Here is a 17,521-nt window from a genome sequence, read left to right on the forward strand (position 1 = left end):
CAAAGCAGTCAGCACGATCCTTTTAAAATGAGACGTCCCTCTACTGCCCCCAAACCCTCTTAAGTTGTCCCATCACTTAAAATCCCAAATCCCAACCACAGCCCTGGAAGTCTACATCACTTGGTCTTTGCTGCTCCCTTCTCCCCTCCCTCTCGGCCTTGGTCACCTCCACCTACATGGCCACCTTGCTTTATCATAGATGAAACAAGCATGCTCCTGCCTCAGGACTTCTGCTTCTGCTGTGTCCTCAGTAGGCCACTTCCACACTTCTACCAGGTTCTCTGCCCAAGTCACCTCCTTGGAGGGCTTCCTTGACAGCTGTTTCTAAAATAGCTCATTCTATCATTCTCTGCCCTCTACTCTGTTTGTTTTTCTTTGGAGTTCTTATCACTACCTGACATATTAAATGTCTGTTCCACTCCTGACTCCCAACTAGAATGAGCACCATGAAGGATGGGGCTTTGGCCTGTTTTGTCCTCCACTGGTTCCCCAGAATCCAGAACAATGTACAGCACATAGGTGGTATTGAACAAATGCATGAAATAAGGACAAATGAAGTGTGTGTGTCTGTGTGTGTGTGTGTGTAGAGGCGGTACCTTTTGAAGGGGTTGGTTCATATATATCCTTCCTCAATTTCATTAAAAGTTCAAGAGCTTTTTGAGTTCCCTCCTAACTGATGATCAATTTAGGATATGCCAATTATAAAACTGTCCTAGAACCTTTCAGAAACTCTCACTGTAAGTCCACTGAAGCCAGAGAAGGAATGCCAGTTCTTATCTAGTTATCTAAAATCATCCTCCAGCATTTATAAGCCCTTCTCAGGAAATCACAGGGCTATTTGTTTGGGGTCAGGTAAAAAGGCAAATTTGCTTTTAGCTTTAGAGAACTAGTCCTCTAAATGGACGAATTTAAGAAAACATACATGACTATGGGTTTAAACCATACTCTCTGCCCTCAATCAACCAGTAGGCAAGAGATACCTCTAAATAAGAGACTAGAGCATTAGTTAAATGTTCAGACCCAATACTTATCATTCTTCCACATCTCTTAGGTTATGGGCCCATCACATTTGCTGAGCATGATAAATCCAAAGATCATGCTAACCTCACCTTCTGGAGTGGTACAAAGTTTAACATCTTTTCCCCCCACTGATTAAACAGACCTCTCTGTATAACCGGTGAACTTAAACCAGTCACCTGGGCTCTTTAATCAGCAGAGGGTCACACATACAAGGATTTCTGCAGAGCTCTTAGGGTACAGCACGATTAATCTTGATTTCTTGGAGTGAAAAAAGATCTCCAAATGCTAGCATTTCGAGGGGAGACCTAAGAGGGAACACTTGCAAATGGGATTGAGTATGAGTGCAGACCAAAATCAGATCTCCAAATGGACACAAGTAAAGAATTTTAACTTTAAAAAAAAATGAATTATGATTTTTTTGGCACTGGAGAAGAAATAGCAGCTGTTACTTGAGTAAAGCACTTTATAAGTGTTGCCTCTCTGTCGTAGGAGGACCCTATGCAAGTAGGTGTTATGATTTTCAGAGGACAGAAGTTTGGATGATAAGCAACCTACCCGTGGCCACAGCTCGTCAGGTGGAGGAGGGAACACCCAAACTTACATTTCTGTCACTGCAAAGCTGGTATTCACTCAACATTTCACTCATTAAGTGAATCTTAAATTCATTAAGGACTCTCTGTTGAGCTTTTTTTTTTTTTTAAGATTACTCTTTTTTTAAAAAATTATTTATTTATTTATTTATTTATTTATTTATTTATGGCTGTGTTGGGTCTTCGTTTCTGTGCGAGGGCTTTCTCTAGTTGTGGCAAGCGGGGACCTCTCTTCATCGCGGTGCGCGGGCCTCTCACCATCGCGGCCTCTCTCGTTGCGGAGCACAGGCTCCAGATGCGCGGGCTCAGTAGTTGTGGCGCACGGGCCTAGTTGCTCCGCGGCATGTGGGATCCTCCCAGACCAGGGCTCGAACCCGTGTCCCCTGCATTGGCAGGCAGACTCTCAACCACTGCGCCACCAGGGAAGCCCTCTGTTGAGCTTTTAAAGATTTTTTTTTTTTTTTTAAGATTTTTTTTTTGACAGTTTATCTTTCCCTCAATTTCCTTATTTTCTTCCCACTACTCCCTGAGCCAATTCCAAGGTTTAGCACCCCATATCACTCAAACATTTGGGAGCCATTGCTTGGAAAAAGTTTCGGATGGAATATCTATATCTAAAGGCTCACAAAAATTTAGCCTTATCATAAATGAATTTCAACACAGACCACTTAAGAGCTGATGAAGGGAAAGTATCAAAATGATTTTTCTTGCTTGTCAAGGCCTGTCTTGTCCCTTCACCCTGGGGCTTCCTACCTTTAGGGCCTGTTCTCCGTCATCCACAGGGAGGAAGGTCTGACCTAACATTCTTTGGTAATAGTGGCTTTGATTTTCGTTTCTCTCATGGGAGGGGTGGAAAGGGGGAGTTTGAGAGGGTGACACATTGGCTGTCTATGGTGAGGCACTAACTATACATCTAAGGATGGCAAGAGAAGGGACATCTCTCATTCTTCCAACTTGATGGGTCCAGATCTGGTGGTCCTGGTTGGTTCCCAGAAAGGGGTGACTGAGCCATATTCAGTTGAGAAAAGGAGAAAGATTTGGGTAAAAACTTTTGGAAAAGTTCTCTAGAAAAAGGAAAGGCTCACAACAATTCTCTCAAAAATAAACTTTATTTAGGTTAAACGTACAGTTCATTAATAAAACAATGTTTATCTACAGGTCAGCAGGATGGGATGTGTCCCAACATGTGCCTCTAGAATTCTGAAGATTCTGAGCGTGGTAACTGGTTGTACGCTCTGGACTCCTGAGGCCTTACATGCTCTTAAATCACATTTTGGTATCAAGTGACATTTTTAAAAGGGCAAGAGAGTTTTGTCCAAGCCAGTCATTTCGTTCAAAGAATTCTTTCCCCTCCTTGCGCATGTGTGAAATGTGAGCAATGCCCAGGTCTCGGGGTAGATTCCAGAATACCTAAGATCCAGTCATAGTTACAGCGTCATCACTCCGTGGACGCAAGTTCCAGTTCCTTCTGTCTTCTTGGGCATGTATCTCCTTATAATAACCTTAAAATTTAGGATTTGTGTGTTACAGCTTGTTTTCCCCAGTGTCTTCATACACAGGAATGATGTTGCATGTCTATAAATTCCTTTAGGGACTCTTTATCTTTCACTTTGCAATCCAATAATCTACTCCTGCTTCTTTGATGGCCAAGGAAAATAATTCTGGAACTTCTAGCATCTTGTAGGCATGGCACAGAACTAATACACTTATTCTGTGCCAACCTGATGTGGAGGTGCTAGCGTTCCACCCCTGCGTGCCGCCATATTGGAAGTCAGCCATTGTGGGCATCTGAGAAACTGTGGAAGCATCCTAAGGTCATTAGTAAAGGGAACTCAGCAAACATACAACGTGACATTCACCTTAACCTTTACACAGCACTGCCTCCTTTCCTGAGAGGAGATGCCAGTAAGCACGTAGGGTTTGGAATCATGTTATTTGTAGCCTCAGTTTTCACATCTATAAAATGGAGGTAATACTTACCTATTCAGTTTGTTGTGAAGATCAAATAAAATACATGAGAGCATTTATATAGCACATTATTAAACGTATGGTGAGAAGTTAAGGGAGATTCAAAGTGCTTTAGCTGCCATCCAAAGCCTGTGCAGGCCCCCAAATATTTATTTCCACGTCTTAGACAGTGAAGTCAAAAGGTTGAGGCAGAAACACACCCGCTCTGTTTCTAGGGTTCAAAGCATGTAATCCTTTAAGCCTTTTAATCTATATAAAGGTACTGTGTCTACCTGAATTTCAGACTTAGATCTCATCAGATAGGTATAGTGGAAAACAGTTGGGACAAGGTCTAATGCGTGTTACACTCAATGAGTTAAGTTACCTGTAATTCTCACTGGGCAAGTCGCTTACCAGTTTCTAGACCATGCCACCATAAATACAATTAGAGGCATACCTTTGAGAGTGACATAGAGCAGTGACGTGTGCCTTGCACCCTCTAAATGCCGGATGCAGGGCTGAGCTTTCGTGTGCCTTCTCACTGAATCCTTACCGTGTCATAGCAAGACAGTCCCCAGCACCTCTGCGTACAGAGTGGCTTAGTGACTTGCCCAAAAGTACCACATGCAAGGCTGACGCAGCAGCCAGCGCTCTTAACCTCCTTACTGCCAATCTGACTTTGCCCTTGAGCACAGTGAAGAAGAAAACTGTTTATGATGTGTCATAGGGTCGCCCGCAGAGCCTGTACCTCCACCCTCAGCCTGCCTTCCGCCTGCCTCAGTGGCTGTGGATGCAAGCAGACTGACAGCGGGGCTGTTTGTCAGTGGTCCCGCTTCGTTCCTGTCTCTCAGATGAGCCGGGCTCAAAAACACTAAATGCATTTGGGAGACAGGACAGAGAGATGGGCCACTCCTGTGGGCTGTTTCTTAGTAGCTTATCCCTGGACCCCGACATTTCACATATAGGACCTCACCACTATCTCGCATTCAGCTTTTCATGTAAAAAGAAGGCTGATCACCCTTCCCATGAAGTTATTTTGAGCTGGAAAGCTTCTATGCTTGATTTGAGAGAAATAAGTCCCCAAAATGCCATTGTTTAATCTTCAAATTCGTTCCCGCTGCATTTGGAAGTAAGATACCTTTGAAGCCTTTTTTGACTTTTATGTATTCCTGAACTTCCACAGTTTAGGTCCACGATATGGCTGAAACATGGACATACAATTCTCAATTTTCCCAAAGAGTCAGGCTGAACACTTGATTATGAAACTGAGAGCCCAAAAATCAATGATAAAGACTAGTAGGTTGTATTCTTCATTCTCAGACCTAAGTTGTCGCAGCAAAAGTGTAGATGCTTTTTGAGAGTTTCCCCACCATTAAAAGCAAGGAGTCCAGCTTCTACTGGGTTCAAAATAATAAACTGCTTCCCAAGGTAAGAATTCTAGGAAATTACTCGTTAGGCTGCACGACATGGGAGTACACCCCATCAGAATCTTCTGGTTGGGTGTGAGGATAGTTAAAAGGCAAACTTCTGTGGGGGGGAGACGCAAGAGGGAGGGGATATGGGGATATATGTATGTGTATAGCTGATTCACTTTGATATACAGCAGAAACTAACCATTGTAAAACAATTATACTCCAATAAAGAGGTTAAAAAAAAACCCAACAACTTCTATTTAGGTCTCCCGTTTCTAAGTGTTAACTGAAGAGTTAGTCCTTCAAATGCCCTATAGTTTTGCTATTGAAAGCCTGTCTTCTCATTTTTTGAGAAGGGCTATCAGACTTCCAAAGATATAAGGAACAGAAGCAAGTGCCAAAGTTGAAGTCTCCATTTTTTTGCCTTGTGTTCATCAAGAATTGAATACCATAGGTTCGGAAATGATGCCAAGGCTTTAAAATAGCTATGAGAATGTTTTAAGAGAGCTGGTTGATCAACTAGGACTATTTCTTGCCAAATAGATAGCTTGCAAAGGCCACTTAAAAATTTGGACTCTAAGACTCGACTGGATTTCTTTACCAGAGGCCACAAACCTGTTTATTCATCTCTCAATATCAGTCTTTCTAGCAGTTGGTAAAGCCTCTGGAGGACTTCCTTTCTGTGACTTGTATGACAGGCTCATTTAACTTCAAACAGCCGCCTTTAGCGTTTGCTAAGCTTCATATTTTATCTCTTAATTCATTCTCATTTCCCACATTAAACTCTAGAGACACAGCAAACTTACAGCAAAAGGTTTCACATAGGATCCTTAAAGTTCTTGTGTGAATACTGATGCACAGGCTCTAGTCTCCCATGAACTCTTACGTCATGCTGAATTGGCTAGCCATGCAACTATGCTAATTTCCATAGAAATATCTAGATACTTCATTTCTGCAAGTGAGTTTGTACCTTTTAAGTCAGAGTTTCTGTCCTTGGCTACTTCCTGTGGAGAGCAAGGTAAAAGAATGAGATGCTTTAGACTCTTTGAAGGTTGGAAATTGGGACCTAGAACCTGGAGGAACACACTAGGGACTGGAATCCAGGAGATGATGGAGAATCTGCTTGATTTTCTTCTGAAAAACTATGACTTTGGGGCGTTAGAGTTGATTAATACTGTATAATCCTTGTAATGGGGGAAAACACTGGTGTCTTTAAGCTTCCTAGGAGGGAATTCTGTATTGCTCCAAATGAATAAACCAATCAGTGTGTTTTGTACCACAGCAGGGTCAAAGTCCCAGTCAACCAAATGGCCTTTAGAGTTTACATAAGATGAATGGTCACCTACTTATCAAATAGGCACTCCAGACACCTCACATCAGCAGGCCACATCCTTTTTAGTGTTATGACTACCTGAAGATGAAGCAACAGGTGGCCACAAGAGAGTCCTACCTTCACAACTACGTCCTTTCGCTCTACATGTTTGACCTCCACATCTCCCATAAAAAAAGGTTCACGCCCATTCTTTCTTTCACTTTCATCCATTTGACCAAAATCTCAAGAGGGTATCTATTAAACAAGACGACAGAAGCACCTTCTTCATCCAGGATTACTGATCTCTTTGCCTAAGCCACAAGCCACGTGTCCACTGTCTTATTGATATTCCATATGAAGGTGGACTTTGATTCATCCACTGATCCATTTAGCTACTCAAAATATCTTCTCTTCCTCCTTTGGCTACTGCACTGATCATTCAATCCATGAAGACTGCTGCACCTTGTGCAGCGGACTCTCACCTAGAGCATCTTCCCAGGGTTAAAGCCTTGTATCTTCCCTTGCTTGTTGGCTTCCTGTGGCTTTAGAGGAAGAAATGGCCAATCTGATGGAAAACTTATGCAAGCTCTGTGCTACTTTTTCTTCTACCCAAAGTTCTTATCTACTCTTCATATTACACGTTTCAAAAACTGTCCATGGAGTCCATCCTATGCCAGCCAGCCTGACAAATTAGATCATCTTACAGATTCTCCATGAAGTCACTTTAGAACAGTGGTTTTCAAATTTTAGTTCACATCAGAATCACCTGAAGGGCTTCTGAAAACACATCCCTGGACCTTACCCTCAGAGTTTCTGATTCAGCAGGTCTGGGGTGGGGCCTGAGAATGTGCACGTTTAACAGGTTCCCAGATGATGCAGATGCTAACCTTAACCTCACTGAGAGCCACTGCTTTAGACTGTTCAAGAACGGCATTTCTGCCTGTTACCTCCTCCCTAGGAGCCTAGCTCTCTCCTCAGGGTCGACTGTCTAGGCGTGTAAAAGGAGGAAGTCCTTACCCATGCCTTGCCAGGCACTTGCCCTTGAACAATATATAATGATAGGACATGTAAAACAGAGACTTAAGTACAGAGAAGCAGAATTGACAGAAATCTTGGCATATGTTTCTGGATCAGGCAACAAATGAATGAGAATAGGAACTTTCCTCAAAGAAGAAGAATTCCAGGTGCAGGTTAAGCTAGCTTCTTTTACAAAATAAATATTTGGGGAGGCAAGTATTAAGTGGTACCTCATCCTTTTAGCACTTGATTGTAAGAGAAACAAGCCAAATTGTAGGCTTCCTTATATAATACAATATCAAGATCTATAGCTCATATATTTAGTTAGAACACCTGATACTACTCAGCTTGTTTATAGAAGTTCATCCTAGAGGAATAGGCACAAACCATGGTTAAGCTGCTTGGTTTAATTTTTTTAGCACTTGGAAAAAAAAATGTACAGTAGTTTGAATACTTAGTCTTTGCAAACCTCCATTGAGGCCAAAGATTTCATTCATACGTACAAAATTAGTTTACAAATTTTTTGGCAATTTCATCTTAGTAACCCGTTTTATCCTATTGCCATTGTCCCAACCATTGAAAAAGTTTACAATAATTTACATAGAAATATTTTCAAAGTGCTTAAGAATAGTGATTGTTCTCTGGGATATTTACAGATGGCCTATACAATGTATGTACAGGTGGTATACGCTATAGCACAAGTTTCATTGCTGGAATATGGCTTTCTAGGGAAAGTGCATATTTGGCCAGAGGTGGCAATACTGTCTAGAAATTCAAGGGTTACAGATACTTTTGGTAACCACATCCAAAGCTGAAGTAGAATGTGGACAGGAATATTTACAAAAGTAATATAAAAATGGTTAAGTATACAAGCTTGATCCACGCAAAGATATTTCGATGTTCTTCCAAACTGGAGGAAGAAAGAGGCTTCAGCTGCTGGCTCGGTTACCATTCCGAAGTGGGTTATTACTGGTTTAGACCTCAAAGGTCACGACTTGTCTCAGAAGTCAAGCTAGATCATCGTCTGTGCTTACAACGGATATCTGTAGAAGAGAAAAAGCATGGAATGTGTCTGGTGATTCCCTCACTTGTAGCAACTTCAGTCTCTAAAATGAACCTTGCTTTTGCGTTGGTCATTCAGAGACCAAAGGTGCATAGAAGGGAAGCCAGATCCCAAACAGTATTGAGTTGCATCACTAACGCATTTTAACTTGAATTCAACTCTGTCTACTTGGGAGAGAGAGAAAACAGTGTGACTAATTCTGCCTGTTCTACTTAATGATCTTAGAACCTGGAGAAAAATGTGAAAAGACACACGTGTGCCGTGAACTGACCACACTCTTGTTTCACCAGAGCTTGAGGGAGTGCTCAGCACTTGTTCTGTTCAGAGTTCTGTAAGTGAAGGCCAAATACTCCACGTGAGTTTCAACTGAAGAACAAGTGACCGACTCTACTGTTGAAAGGAAAGCTAGCTCTACGAGGTGTAATAGGTCATTTTCAAATATTTGGTCATTTTGGCTAAATGAATCTTGCTCAATACACTGACTTTAAGTCAACCCCCCTATATACGATATGCTAATTTACTTTTAAGTATCCAGCAGGCAACTGATGGAACAGTTCGGAAAGGAGATACTTGGCTCATGCTAATGTTTACATGTAGTTTCTATAACCCAAAATATCTCAAATTGTAGAGTGATGTCCTTAATTGACTCGTCATTCTGTTTGGGGCAGATACTTGTCAACTGACTTACTTAAGTTCTAACAGCCTAGACTGTCTAATCTCCAGGTAGCAGATGAAGTATTTGGCAGGCAGCCATAGCTTGAGTTGTGGTCTCCTTTCCAAAAAGTCCTACCGCGAGTCATGGTACATAAAGACACAAAGCTGACTTACTGCTGGGTACGTGTGTCCGACAGAAGCACTGTGTCTACCGATGTCTATTGACAGGTCCTCTTCAGTGGTCTTCAAGTACACAGGATTGTCAAAGTTCATGCTTTTCATGTTCTTGTGTTGCCAATTCCGCCACATCAAGTAGCCACCTACTGCTGCCATTGCTAAGAGCACTGAAAAAAAAGTTAGAAGGTGACTAAACAAGGTCCAGATTCAAAACATACAAAAATGATCATGCTAAAGAATCCATGATAATTGACATTAATCAAAGCTTCAAGTTTTAGGACGCTGGGATGACTAGAAGTTAGAATATAAATGGGCTGGGAGCTTAAAACAAGTTCAGACCAGAGGTTGTGTTATTCTATAGACTCTGGTGCTCAGCACATCCATCTGGGCAAGTGTAGAGTCCTGGGCCCCTCCCCAGGCTGACTGAATTCGAATTGCGGAAGCTTCTGGAGGGCTCTTCAAGTGGTCCTCCTGGTTTGTTAGCCAAGTTTGGAATCCCATAATTTAGGATAAAGAGGCCATTTGGCATCGTGCTTTAGAATTCACATGCCCCAGAATAGCTTTAGAGGGTTTGAAAATTCTTAACTGTTTTTAATTTACCCTCTACAAGTTCTATAACTCCTCAAGAACTCATTTTAGCATTTGTGTATCTCCTCTGTATGAAGTGTTGTACATATTTCGAAGGGGAAAAGAACAGTGCGCTTCACTGGAAAGGACTTATTATGAAAGGGGATAGAGCCAGACGAACAGCTCCGAAGTAGAAAGCAGTAAGCACCATTCATCACTGCCGGTTGCTGTGCTAAGGATACCACTGTAGAGAAGGCCGTGGACTCTGAAATCAGTGTGCCGGGCTGGTGAGGGGAGCAAGGGTAATTCAGTGTCACGAGGGCTATGACAGGGGCCATGGGAAGGGCATCTCTAGATGAACTAGAAATACCCATCGGGTATTTAAGAAGTTCCTTGGATCCAGATACATGGGGAATCTACTTACAGAGGGGAAGGATGGCCCAGGCAGCAGAAGTCCCTTTTGGGGGAACACTGACCTCCGATACTGCTGTGGTCACGTTGATCTCTACAGGGGAATAAAAGGAATCAGTTTAGAAGGATCTGCATTCAGACTTAGAAATTCAACCACCTGGTAGACAGCCTCATGCCCTTTTGCATCCATCACTGATGTTCAATATCTACTACAATCATGTACCAAGAATAACCGGTCTAGAAGTATTTGCGAGTCTCATGCTATAATAGCCATTTCATTAACAGCTGTCTCAGAGAAATCTTAATGAGTCAGGTCAGGCTAAGAGTTGCAGGTTTTAAGTCTTTGGAGTTTAAATATAGGTTACCAATTAGGGGCAGAACGAGTAGTTAAAGGCTGCATTAATGATTTAAGGAACAGGTAGGTACAAAGAGTGTGGCTGTTAGCTGAGATGAACAGTTTGCAGAACGGAACCCAATACCTCCAGGAGCTAGTCCACTAGTTGGTGACATTTCTGTTGTGTTGGTATCTTTTGTCTCACTGTAAGTCACAGTAGTTGCAGTACCTGAATTATAAAACCAAGAACCGGGTCAATGCCAAGGTTCCAGAGTGGCTAGCCGTTTAGCCCAGACAAGCCATGTGATGGGTTATTTGAACGCTGCGGGAAATGGCCAAACCACTGCCAAACCAAGTTGCAGGGTGGGTGTGCCACAACCAAGGGAAACAGCAGCAAAACCAGAGAGACACTGGGGTCTTCGGGCAGAATCGCAAGCATCTGCAATTGGACAATTCAAAAGGACCGACGGCCTCACTTAAGGACCCCTCTAAGCAAAGTCCCAGGCTCCTGGAAGCTGCAAGAAATGCTCTCAAAACCAGACCACCAGGCATACCAGTCTTCCTGCCTGTCTGATAACTGCTTTCTCAGTAAACGGAGCTAGTCCCCATAGGGACTCAGTATCACGCTAATAAAAACCTCACAATATGAGATCCTTGCTCACAACCCGCGAGTTTAATTTGCCAGTTAATCAAAAGCTAAGAACAGGAGACTAAAATGCATGTTTCATTTAAGTAGCAGTTTAAGATAATGTCACCCACTGGGGCCAGAAGGTTTCCTGTAACCACGGCCTTTTTTTTTTTTTTTTTTTTTTTTTGGCTGCGATGGGTCTTCCTGCTCTTTAGTTGCGGCGAGCGGGGGCCGCTCTTCGTTGCGGTGCGCGGGCTTCTTATTGCGGTGGCTTCTCTTGTTGCGGAGCACCGGCAGTAGGCACTCAGGCTTCAGTAGTTGCGGCATGCGGGCTCAGTACTTGTGGCTCGTGGGTTCTAGAGCCCAGGCTCAGTAGTTGTGGCGCACAGGCTTAGTTGCTCCGTGGCATGTGGGATCTTCCCGGACCAGGGATCGAACCCATGTATCCTGCGTTGGCAGGCGGATTCTTAACCACTGAGCCACCAGGGAAGTCCCCCAAGGCCTTTTTTAAGCCTAATTTCAGGCCTCTCTCTTTGGAGGACAATGTTAAGACTTTGTTTAATTATCTGCAAGTTGGCTGGCTCAGTGCTGTAATTGGTATAAATCAGCATAGTCACCTATAGACTCATCTAATGTTGAAATGAGTTAGTCCTGAAGTAGTGATGTGAACTCCTGGCATGCAACAGTAGCAGATATGTTCTCCAATCTATTCCAAGAGTGAGTTAAAACAGAATTCTTAAAATCCAGGCTAGTTTTTGTAGCTAGTGTTTTACTCTAATGCCTGTTGTATGTCCTGCTTGTGTTTGAAAAGTAAAAAGCCTTACTTTGGCACTCTCGGCCATTGTCCTCTAGATTGTATCCATTGGGACAGGAACAGGTATATTTTGGAGAGTGGTCATTAATCTGTGGGGCTGGCAGGCAGAGGTATTCACATCCTCCATTCTCCATGTCTTCTTCGCACCAATTTTTACCTGTTCAGAAAGAAAAGTCCTTTAAAATGGGTCTTCCAGTGCCTGCTATACATAAAGCTTGGTTCTAGATGCTGAAGACATGACTCCTTGTCTCCAAGGAGCCTAAACTTGTATACTCTGTCAAACCCTAAAGTTAAACCAATACCAATGAGGGATAAACTTAAGGGTACAGGCAGCATGCTCTAAGGACAGCAAAGAGCCAAAGAAACTTCTTGGAAGTAGGATAAGAGTTACGCCGTAAACAGATGGGTGGTGAGGGAAGAGGTGGGGAAAGGAGATGGGTGACCGGACCTGGCCTCACTATTGGTCCAAAGCTTACAAACTGGCTAGTCTGAGGCTCAGAGGAAGGAGAGAAGCATGCTCTGTGGCTTTGCCTCGCTCCCACAAAACGGAAGGAACCCAGCTATGGGGAGGTTTAAGGGTTTCATTTGGATAGAACCAGTCAAGTATTCTGAGCAGGAGACCATAGTGTTTGAGGAAGCACACAATTCCATACTAGACGTGCCATGGTGGGGAGGGAGGAAAAGGCTGTGGCATAAAAGCTACTTTGGAGGCCAGCGCAATAGTCCTAGCAAGGAGGAATGAATGCCAAGGAGATATGGAAGGGACTGAAATAAAAGACAGAACACTGATGGTTGGGAGGGCAGCTAAGAGATGAAGTACTCAAGCTCTTTGACTTGGGAGTCAGAATAAAATATACCCAGCACCAGGTTTGAGGGAGGGTCCAGGAGGGGAAAGTTCCATTGTAGGGCAAGCTGAGTTGCTAGGGAGCTACAGATACCCAGGGGCACTGTGTCATGCTGCTACCCTGAAAGTAGCCACGAGGGGCTCTGCTTCCCCACAATACCTGATGGCTGTACAAGTGCATGATAGATGATGATGTCTTGGGCATCGTTAAGGTTGTTAACTAGAGTGGCCAGCTCCGATCCAGTGAATTTATTGGCGCCGTAGACGGCTTCATTTTCCCCATCTATCCAGTAGACACGATCCTAAAACAGAACCCCCATATTAGTATGTACGTGTAGGATTAACACGAGTCAGTCTCTAAGGTCATTATTATTTACTGGTAATTTAATGGACCAAGTTTATTTAAAGCTGGTCTGGGACATCGGATGTAAACCTCTAAGAGAAGCATGAGTTCAGGTTTCTTAAAATGCTATGAGGAATCAGTATGTCATTTGTCCCAGGTTTTAGGTGAAAGCAGTTTCTCAAGTCATGCCCCTCTGTCCTTCCCTCCTTCCCCTGTTCTTTCTCCCCAAGGTGCTACAGTAACTCAGAGGTACACACTTAGATGTGAGACACACGTCTTACCTCAAATATTGTGAGTGCGAGGGGATGAGCTAGGAATTCCAGAGACTTTAGGACTATCCTGCGATCTTGGCCGTTCAAGTCCACACTGGATAACATGTGCAATTTGGAATCCAGCCAATAGAGACGGCCCTTTATGAGGTCTGGGTAGGGGAAGAATGGTCACTGTATAAGAAGTCAGTACTGCTCCGCTTCCATTTAAAATAGCTAAGGAATCCAATACTCTACTTTCACGGTTCCTTCTCCAGCAGGGGTTGTTAACAGGGTCCCACCAACCTTGTGAAGCAGCATTCAGAATCTGTACCCACACTCATTTGGGGGGACTCAAGGGGTACCTGAGATTGTCAAAGTAACTGACTTAAGAAGTGTTAGTGACATTATAGAAGTATTAAAAGAGGTGAGCATTTTGTTGCTCTCCCCTTAGGAGCCAGAAGAAAACCGTTATGAGCCTGCAATTCAGGAAATGCTAGGGCACCTAGGCCAGGAGTATGTAGGATGAGAGTTCACAAGGCCCAAGATTCACCTAATTCATGTCACATATTAGCTCCAAATGGATAGAAAGGCTAGTAATTATGGAGCATGTCATCTGTTAAGTCCACCATTCCACTTGTACTGTTCGGTTCCTCTCATCCTAAGTCCCTGCTAAAGAAGGCACCATGAGAGTTGTCTGCTGTAGTCCAGAATTAACTATGGAGATTAGTTAAAACTCTGCAGACACTCGAATTGTGATCAAGGAAGGAAGAACATACATACCGAGTGTAATTCCGTTAGGCCACTGAATGTCTGCTGTCACCAGCGCCCGTCTATCAAATCCATTCATTCCTGCTTTTTCGATTTTAGCTGGTTCACCCCAATCTGACCAGTAAACAAAGCTGGGAAGAATTAAATTAGAAATAAGCCTTGGTGGTTTAGAAGGAATAAAGTTGCAGCTTGAGACAGACATTTTCAAAGAGTGAGCAGAAAACTCTAGGGTACAAATTGTGCCACTTGAGGGTCTAAATTATGTTCTGGGTAAACAAAAGTTAACACTGAATCTACAAGCTCATTATTAACTATATTAAACTATATAAGTCTGATATTTAAATTTCAGCCCAAAGTCACAGGTTATATATTTCCTGTATAAAAGGCCAATTCTTTCAGTGGAGTAAAAGATGAATATCTGTTAAGTTTTATAGTAGGGGTGGGCTGACTGGGTTCTAGTGAGGTTTCATGGGGGCCAATTGTGATTACTATAGCCTTAGTCAAATACCTTTTTTTTTTTAATTATTAATTTTTATTGGAGTATAGTTGCCTTACAATGTTGTGTTAGTTTCTGCTATACTGCAAAGTGAATCAGCTCTATGTATACATATATCCCCTCTTTTTTGGATTTCCTTCCCATTTAGGTCACCACAGAGCACTGAGTAGAGTTCCCTGTGCTATTCAGTAGGTTCTCCTTAGTTATCTATTTTATACACAGTAGTGTATATATGTCAATCCCAATCTCCCAATTCATCCCACCCCCTTTTCCCCCCTTGGTAGCCATATGTTTGTTCCCTACATCTGTGTCTCTATTTCTGCTTTGCAAATAAGTTCATCTGTACCATTTTTCTAGATTCCACATATAAGCGATATTATATGATATTTGTTTTTCTCTTTCTGGCTTACTTCACTCTGTATGACAGTCTCTAGGTCCATCCACGTCTCTGCAAATGGCACTATTTCATTCCTTTTTATGGCTGAGTAATATTCCATTGTATATATGTACCACATCTTCTTTATAGTCAAATTCCTAACAGCTGCTTTTCTATATTATTTAGGGGCAATTTGGGGGAAGTCCTCAGTGAAATGTTTCTAGAGAGGTCTGTTTATTTCCATTGGACTTTCAGACAACTTGCACATTTAGATGAAAGCCTAGAGGTAATGTGGTTACCAAAATCCTTACAACTCATGCTACTACTTAGGTTGGATCATCCAGAGCTGACCTGATAAAGTGTTCAGACAAAAATTAAAAATCATTTGCATAGCGATACGAACTTATCTATGAAAGAGAAACAGACTCACAGACATAAGAGTACAGACTTGTGGTTGCCAAGGGGAAGCAGGGGTGAGGGAAAGATAGATTGGGAGTTCGGGGTTATCAGATGCAAACTATTATACATAGAATGGATAAACAACAAGGTCCTACTGTATAGCACAGGGAACTATATTCAATATCCTGTGATAAACCATAATGGAAAAGAATATGAAAAAGAATGTATATATGTATAACTGAATCACTTTGCTGTGCAGCAGAAATTAACACAACATTGTAAATCAACTATACTTCAATTTAAAAAAATCACTTGCATAGAAGCTGGGTGGGCATAAGGGTTTAGATACAGCTTTTGGTGTACCTCAAATCAGAAATGTTGTTTCACTAATGTGAACCAGCAGTCATCTGCTCAGGGAGGGCCTGTCGTATAGATGAGGCCATTCCCGGGTTGCTCAACCGTGGCACCACTGACATCTTGTACTGGATGATTCTTTGTTGTGGGGAGCTGCTAAGTCTTGGGATTTCAGTACTGCTTTAGGCATGAGGAAAGCTCCTGACCTATGCACATAGCATCCGAAAGGCTACATGATGAAAAGCACAGAATACAAACCCAGACAACGGGTCCACAGCTATGGAGGCAGGCTCTCGCAAGTCAGAGTTAAACAGGAACTTCCTCTTGGTTCCATCTAGGGTAGCTACTGAAATAGTCTTAGAAGCCGCATCAGTCCAGTAGATGGTCTTGTACACCCAATCAACAGCAATGGCTGCAGGATTATAGACATTGTCGATCATTTTAACATGTCTACCAACCTTGTCATCAATTGAGGCACTGAAACAGAATAGGTCACAAGAAATTTAAGAGTTTGACACCATCGGAGCCTGGAGAATGGACTTTCTGCTCACAAAATGGTCAACAACTTTGTTCAGAAAGAACTCTAGTAAACCCCATAGCTCAGCTCACCACTCAAATTATGTAACCATGCTGCTTACTGATTCTAAACAATACTGTAGGTTATCTCGTTGTTGGTCTGTATTCTACACGCAAGAACACCACACTTCTAAGTGAAGCTATTTGTTTCAGTAACCATCACCTGAGTCTCTATAGCTGCCATTAAGAAAAAGCTATCACTACCATTTCTATTTGTAGCAACTATGAACAGTTCTCAACTAACTGGAGAGAAAGGGGGGAAAATTGGAAAAATCAAGATGTTGTCTGTTATAATCTTATAGTTGTAGCCATCTTTTATTTTATAGGCGATTGTTACTTTCTAATGAGGAACTGACAGTAATTTAATAAAGAATCAGTGTTTAGAATTATTATTCCCAACTAGTTAGATGCTAGATTGGAGCAAGACACAAGAGAAATTCCTCCAAACCTTCCCAAAGGCCAGTGACAACGACTTAGGCGAAGACACCAAGAACTGAGAGTTACCTGAAGATGGCCTTTTGGCTTAGATCAGCCCAGAATAGTTTCTGAGCAGCAATGTCAGCATCGAGAGCCACAGTGTTTCTTAGCTGTTCAACTAGTTGGATATATTCTTTTCTCTCCAAGCCAATCTTCCTGATGTCTCGTCTATTAGTGAAGATCAGACTTGGCTCTTTGCCTGCAAGACAGGAGTCAGGTTAATTTAGTTTTGCTGTAAGAAGGCAAGGTCCTTCCAAGTCCCCTCCTCCCAACAGAGGAGCACTTAAAAAGTGAGGGCACTGCTGAACACCTCAGGAGTACTCTTGCTGAAGTCCATGCCCTGGGACCTGCAGGCACTTCAGCACTTCCTATGGTTTAAGAAGGCAGTCCTGGAGTCACAGCATTCAATAAGAGGGTGGCTGATGATAAGTTACTTATTTGAATTGCACTCAAGTTTTGGAAGCAGAGAGTAAGCAGATATTCAAGGTACCATATGCAAAAGGAACTGACCAAGGCAGGAGTCTGGGGCAACAATTTGCTATTTAACCTATGATATTGCACTGTGAGTTTAGTATCATTGCTCTTAAGTACTTTTTAAATTTTATATTTCGTTTGACTGTTGTAGTCACTGGCTGTACCTTTCATAATCACGTACTCATAAAGGTACCAGAGCAACACCAGTCCAAGTCCA

At 42.5% G+C, this 17,521-nt stretch overlaps 1 protein-coding gene across 5 annotated transcripts in view; it reads right to left on the bottom strand.

Moving 5' to 3' along the window:
- Nucleotides 1-7,685: 7,685 nt before the first annotated feature.
- Nucleotides 7,686-17,521, bottom strand: part of VLDLR (very low density lipoprotein receptor) — a 31,825-nt gene continuing 21,989 nt past the window's right edge. For 4 of the 5 annotated variants that reach the window (XM_057547658.1, XM_057547661.1, XM_057547657.1 and 1 more), the window contains 10 exons: nucleotides 16,858-17,029; nucleotides 16,036-16,254; nucleotides 14,165-14,283; nucleotides 13,415-13,554; nucleotides 12,951-13,092; nucleotides 11,957-12,103; nucleotides 10,650-10,733; nucleotides 10,184-10,264; nucleotides 9,190-9,359; nucleotides 7,686-8,341 (listed from right to left, as the gene is read on the bottom strand). In XM_057547658.1, coding sequence (XP_057403641.1) covers nucleotides 8,306-8,341; nucleotides 9,190-9,359; nucleotides 10,184-10,264; nucleotides 10,650-10,733; nucleotides 11,957-12,103; nucleotides 12,951-13,092; nucleotides 13,415-13,554; nucleotides 14,165-14,283; nucleotides 16,036-16,254; nucleotides 16,858-17,029 — 1,310 coding nt within the window. In that variant the 3' untranslated portion in view covers nucleotides 7,686-8,305. The remainder of the gene's footprint in view (nucleotides 8,342-9,189; nucleotides 9,360-10,183; nucleotides 10,265-10,649; nucleotides 10,734-11,956; nucleotides 12,104-12,950; nucleotides 13,093-13,414; nucleotides 13,555-14,164; nucleotides 14,284-16,035; nucleotides 16,255-16,857; nucleotides 17,030-17,521) is intronic. The other variant, XM_057547660.1, reaches the window with a different exon arrangement.

The sequence above is a fragment of the Balaenoptera acutorostrata genome, chromosome 6 (assembly GCF_949987535.1).
Source record: "Balaenoptera acutorostrata chromosome 6, mBalAcu1.1, whole genome shotgun sequence".
Lineage (NCBI taxonomy): Eukaryota > Metazoa > Chordata > Mammalia > Artiodactyla > Balaenopteridae > Balaenoptera > Balaenoptera acutorostrata.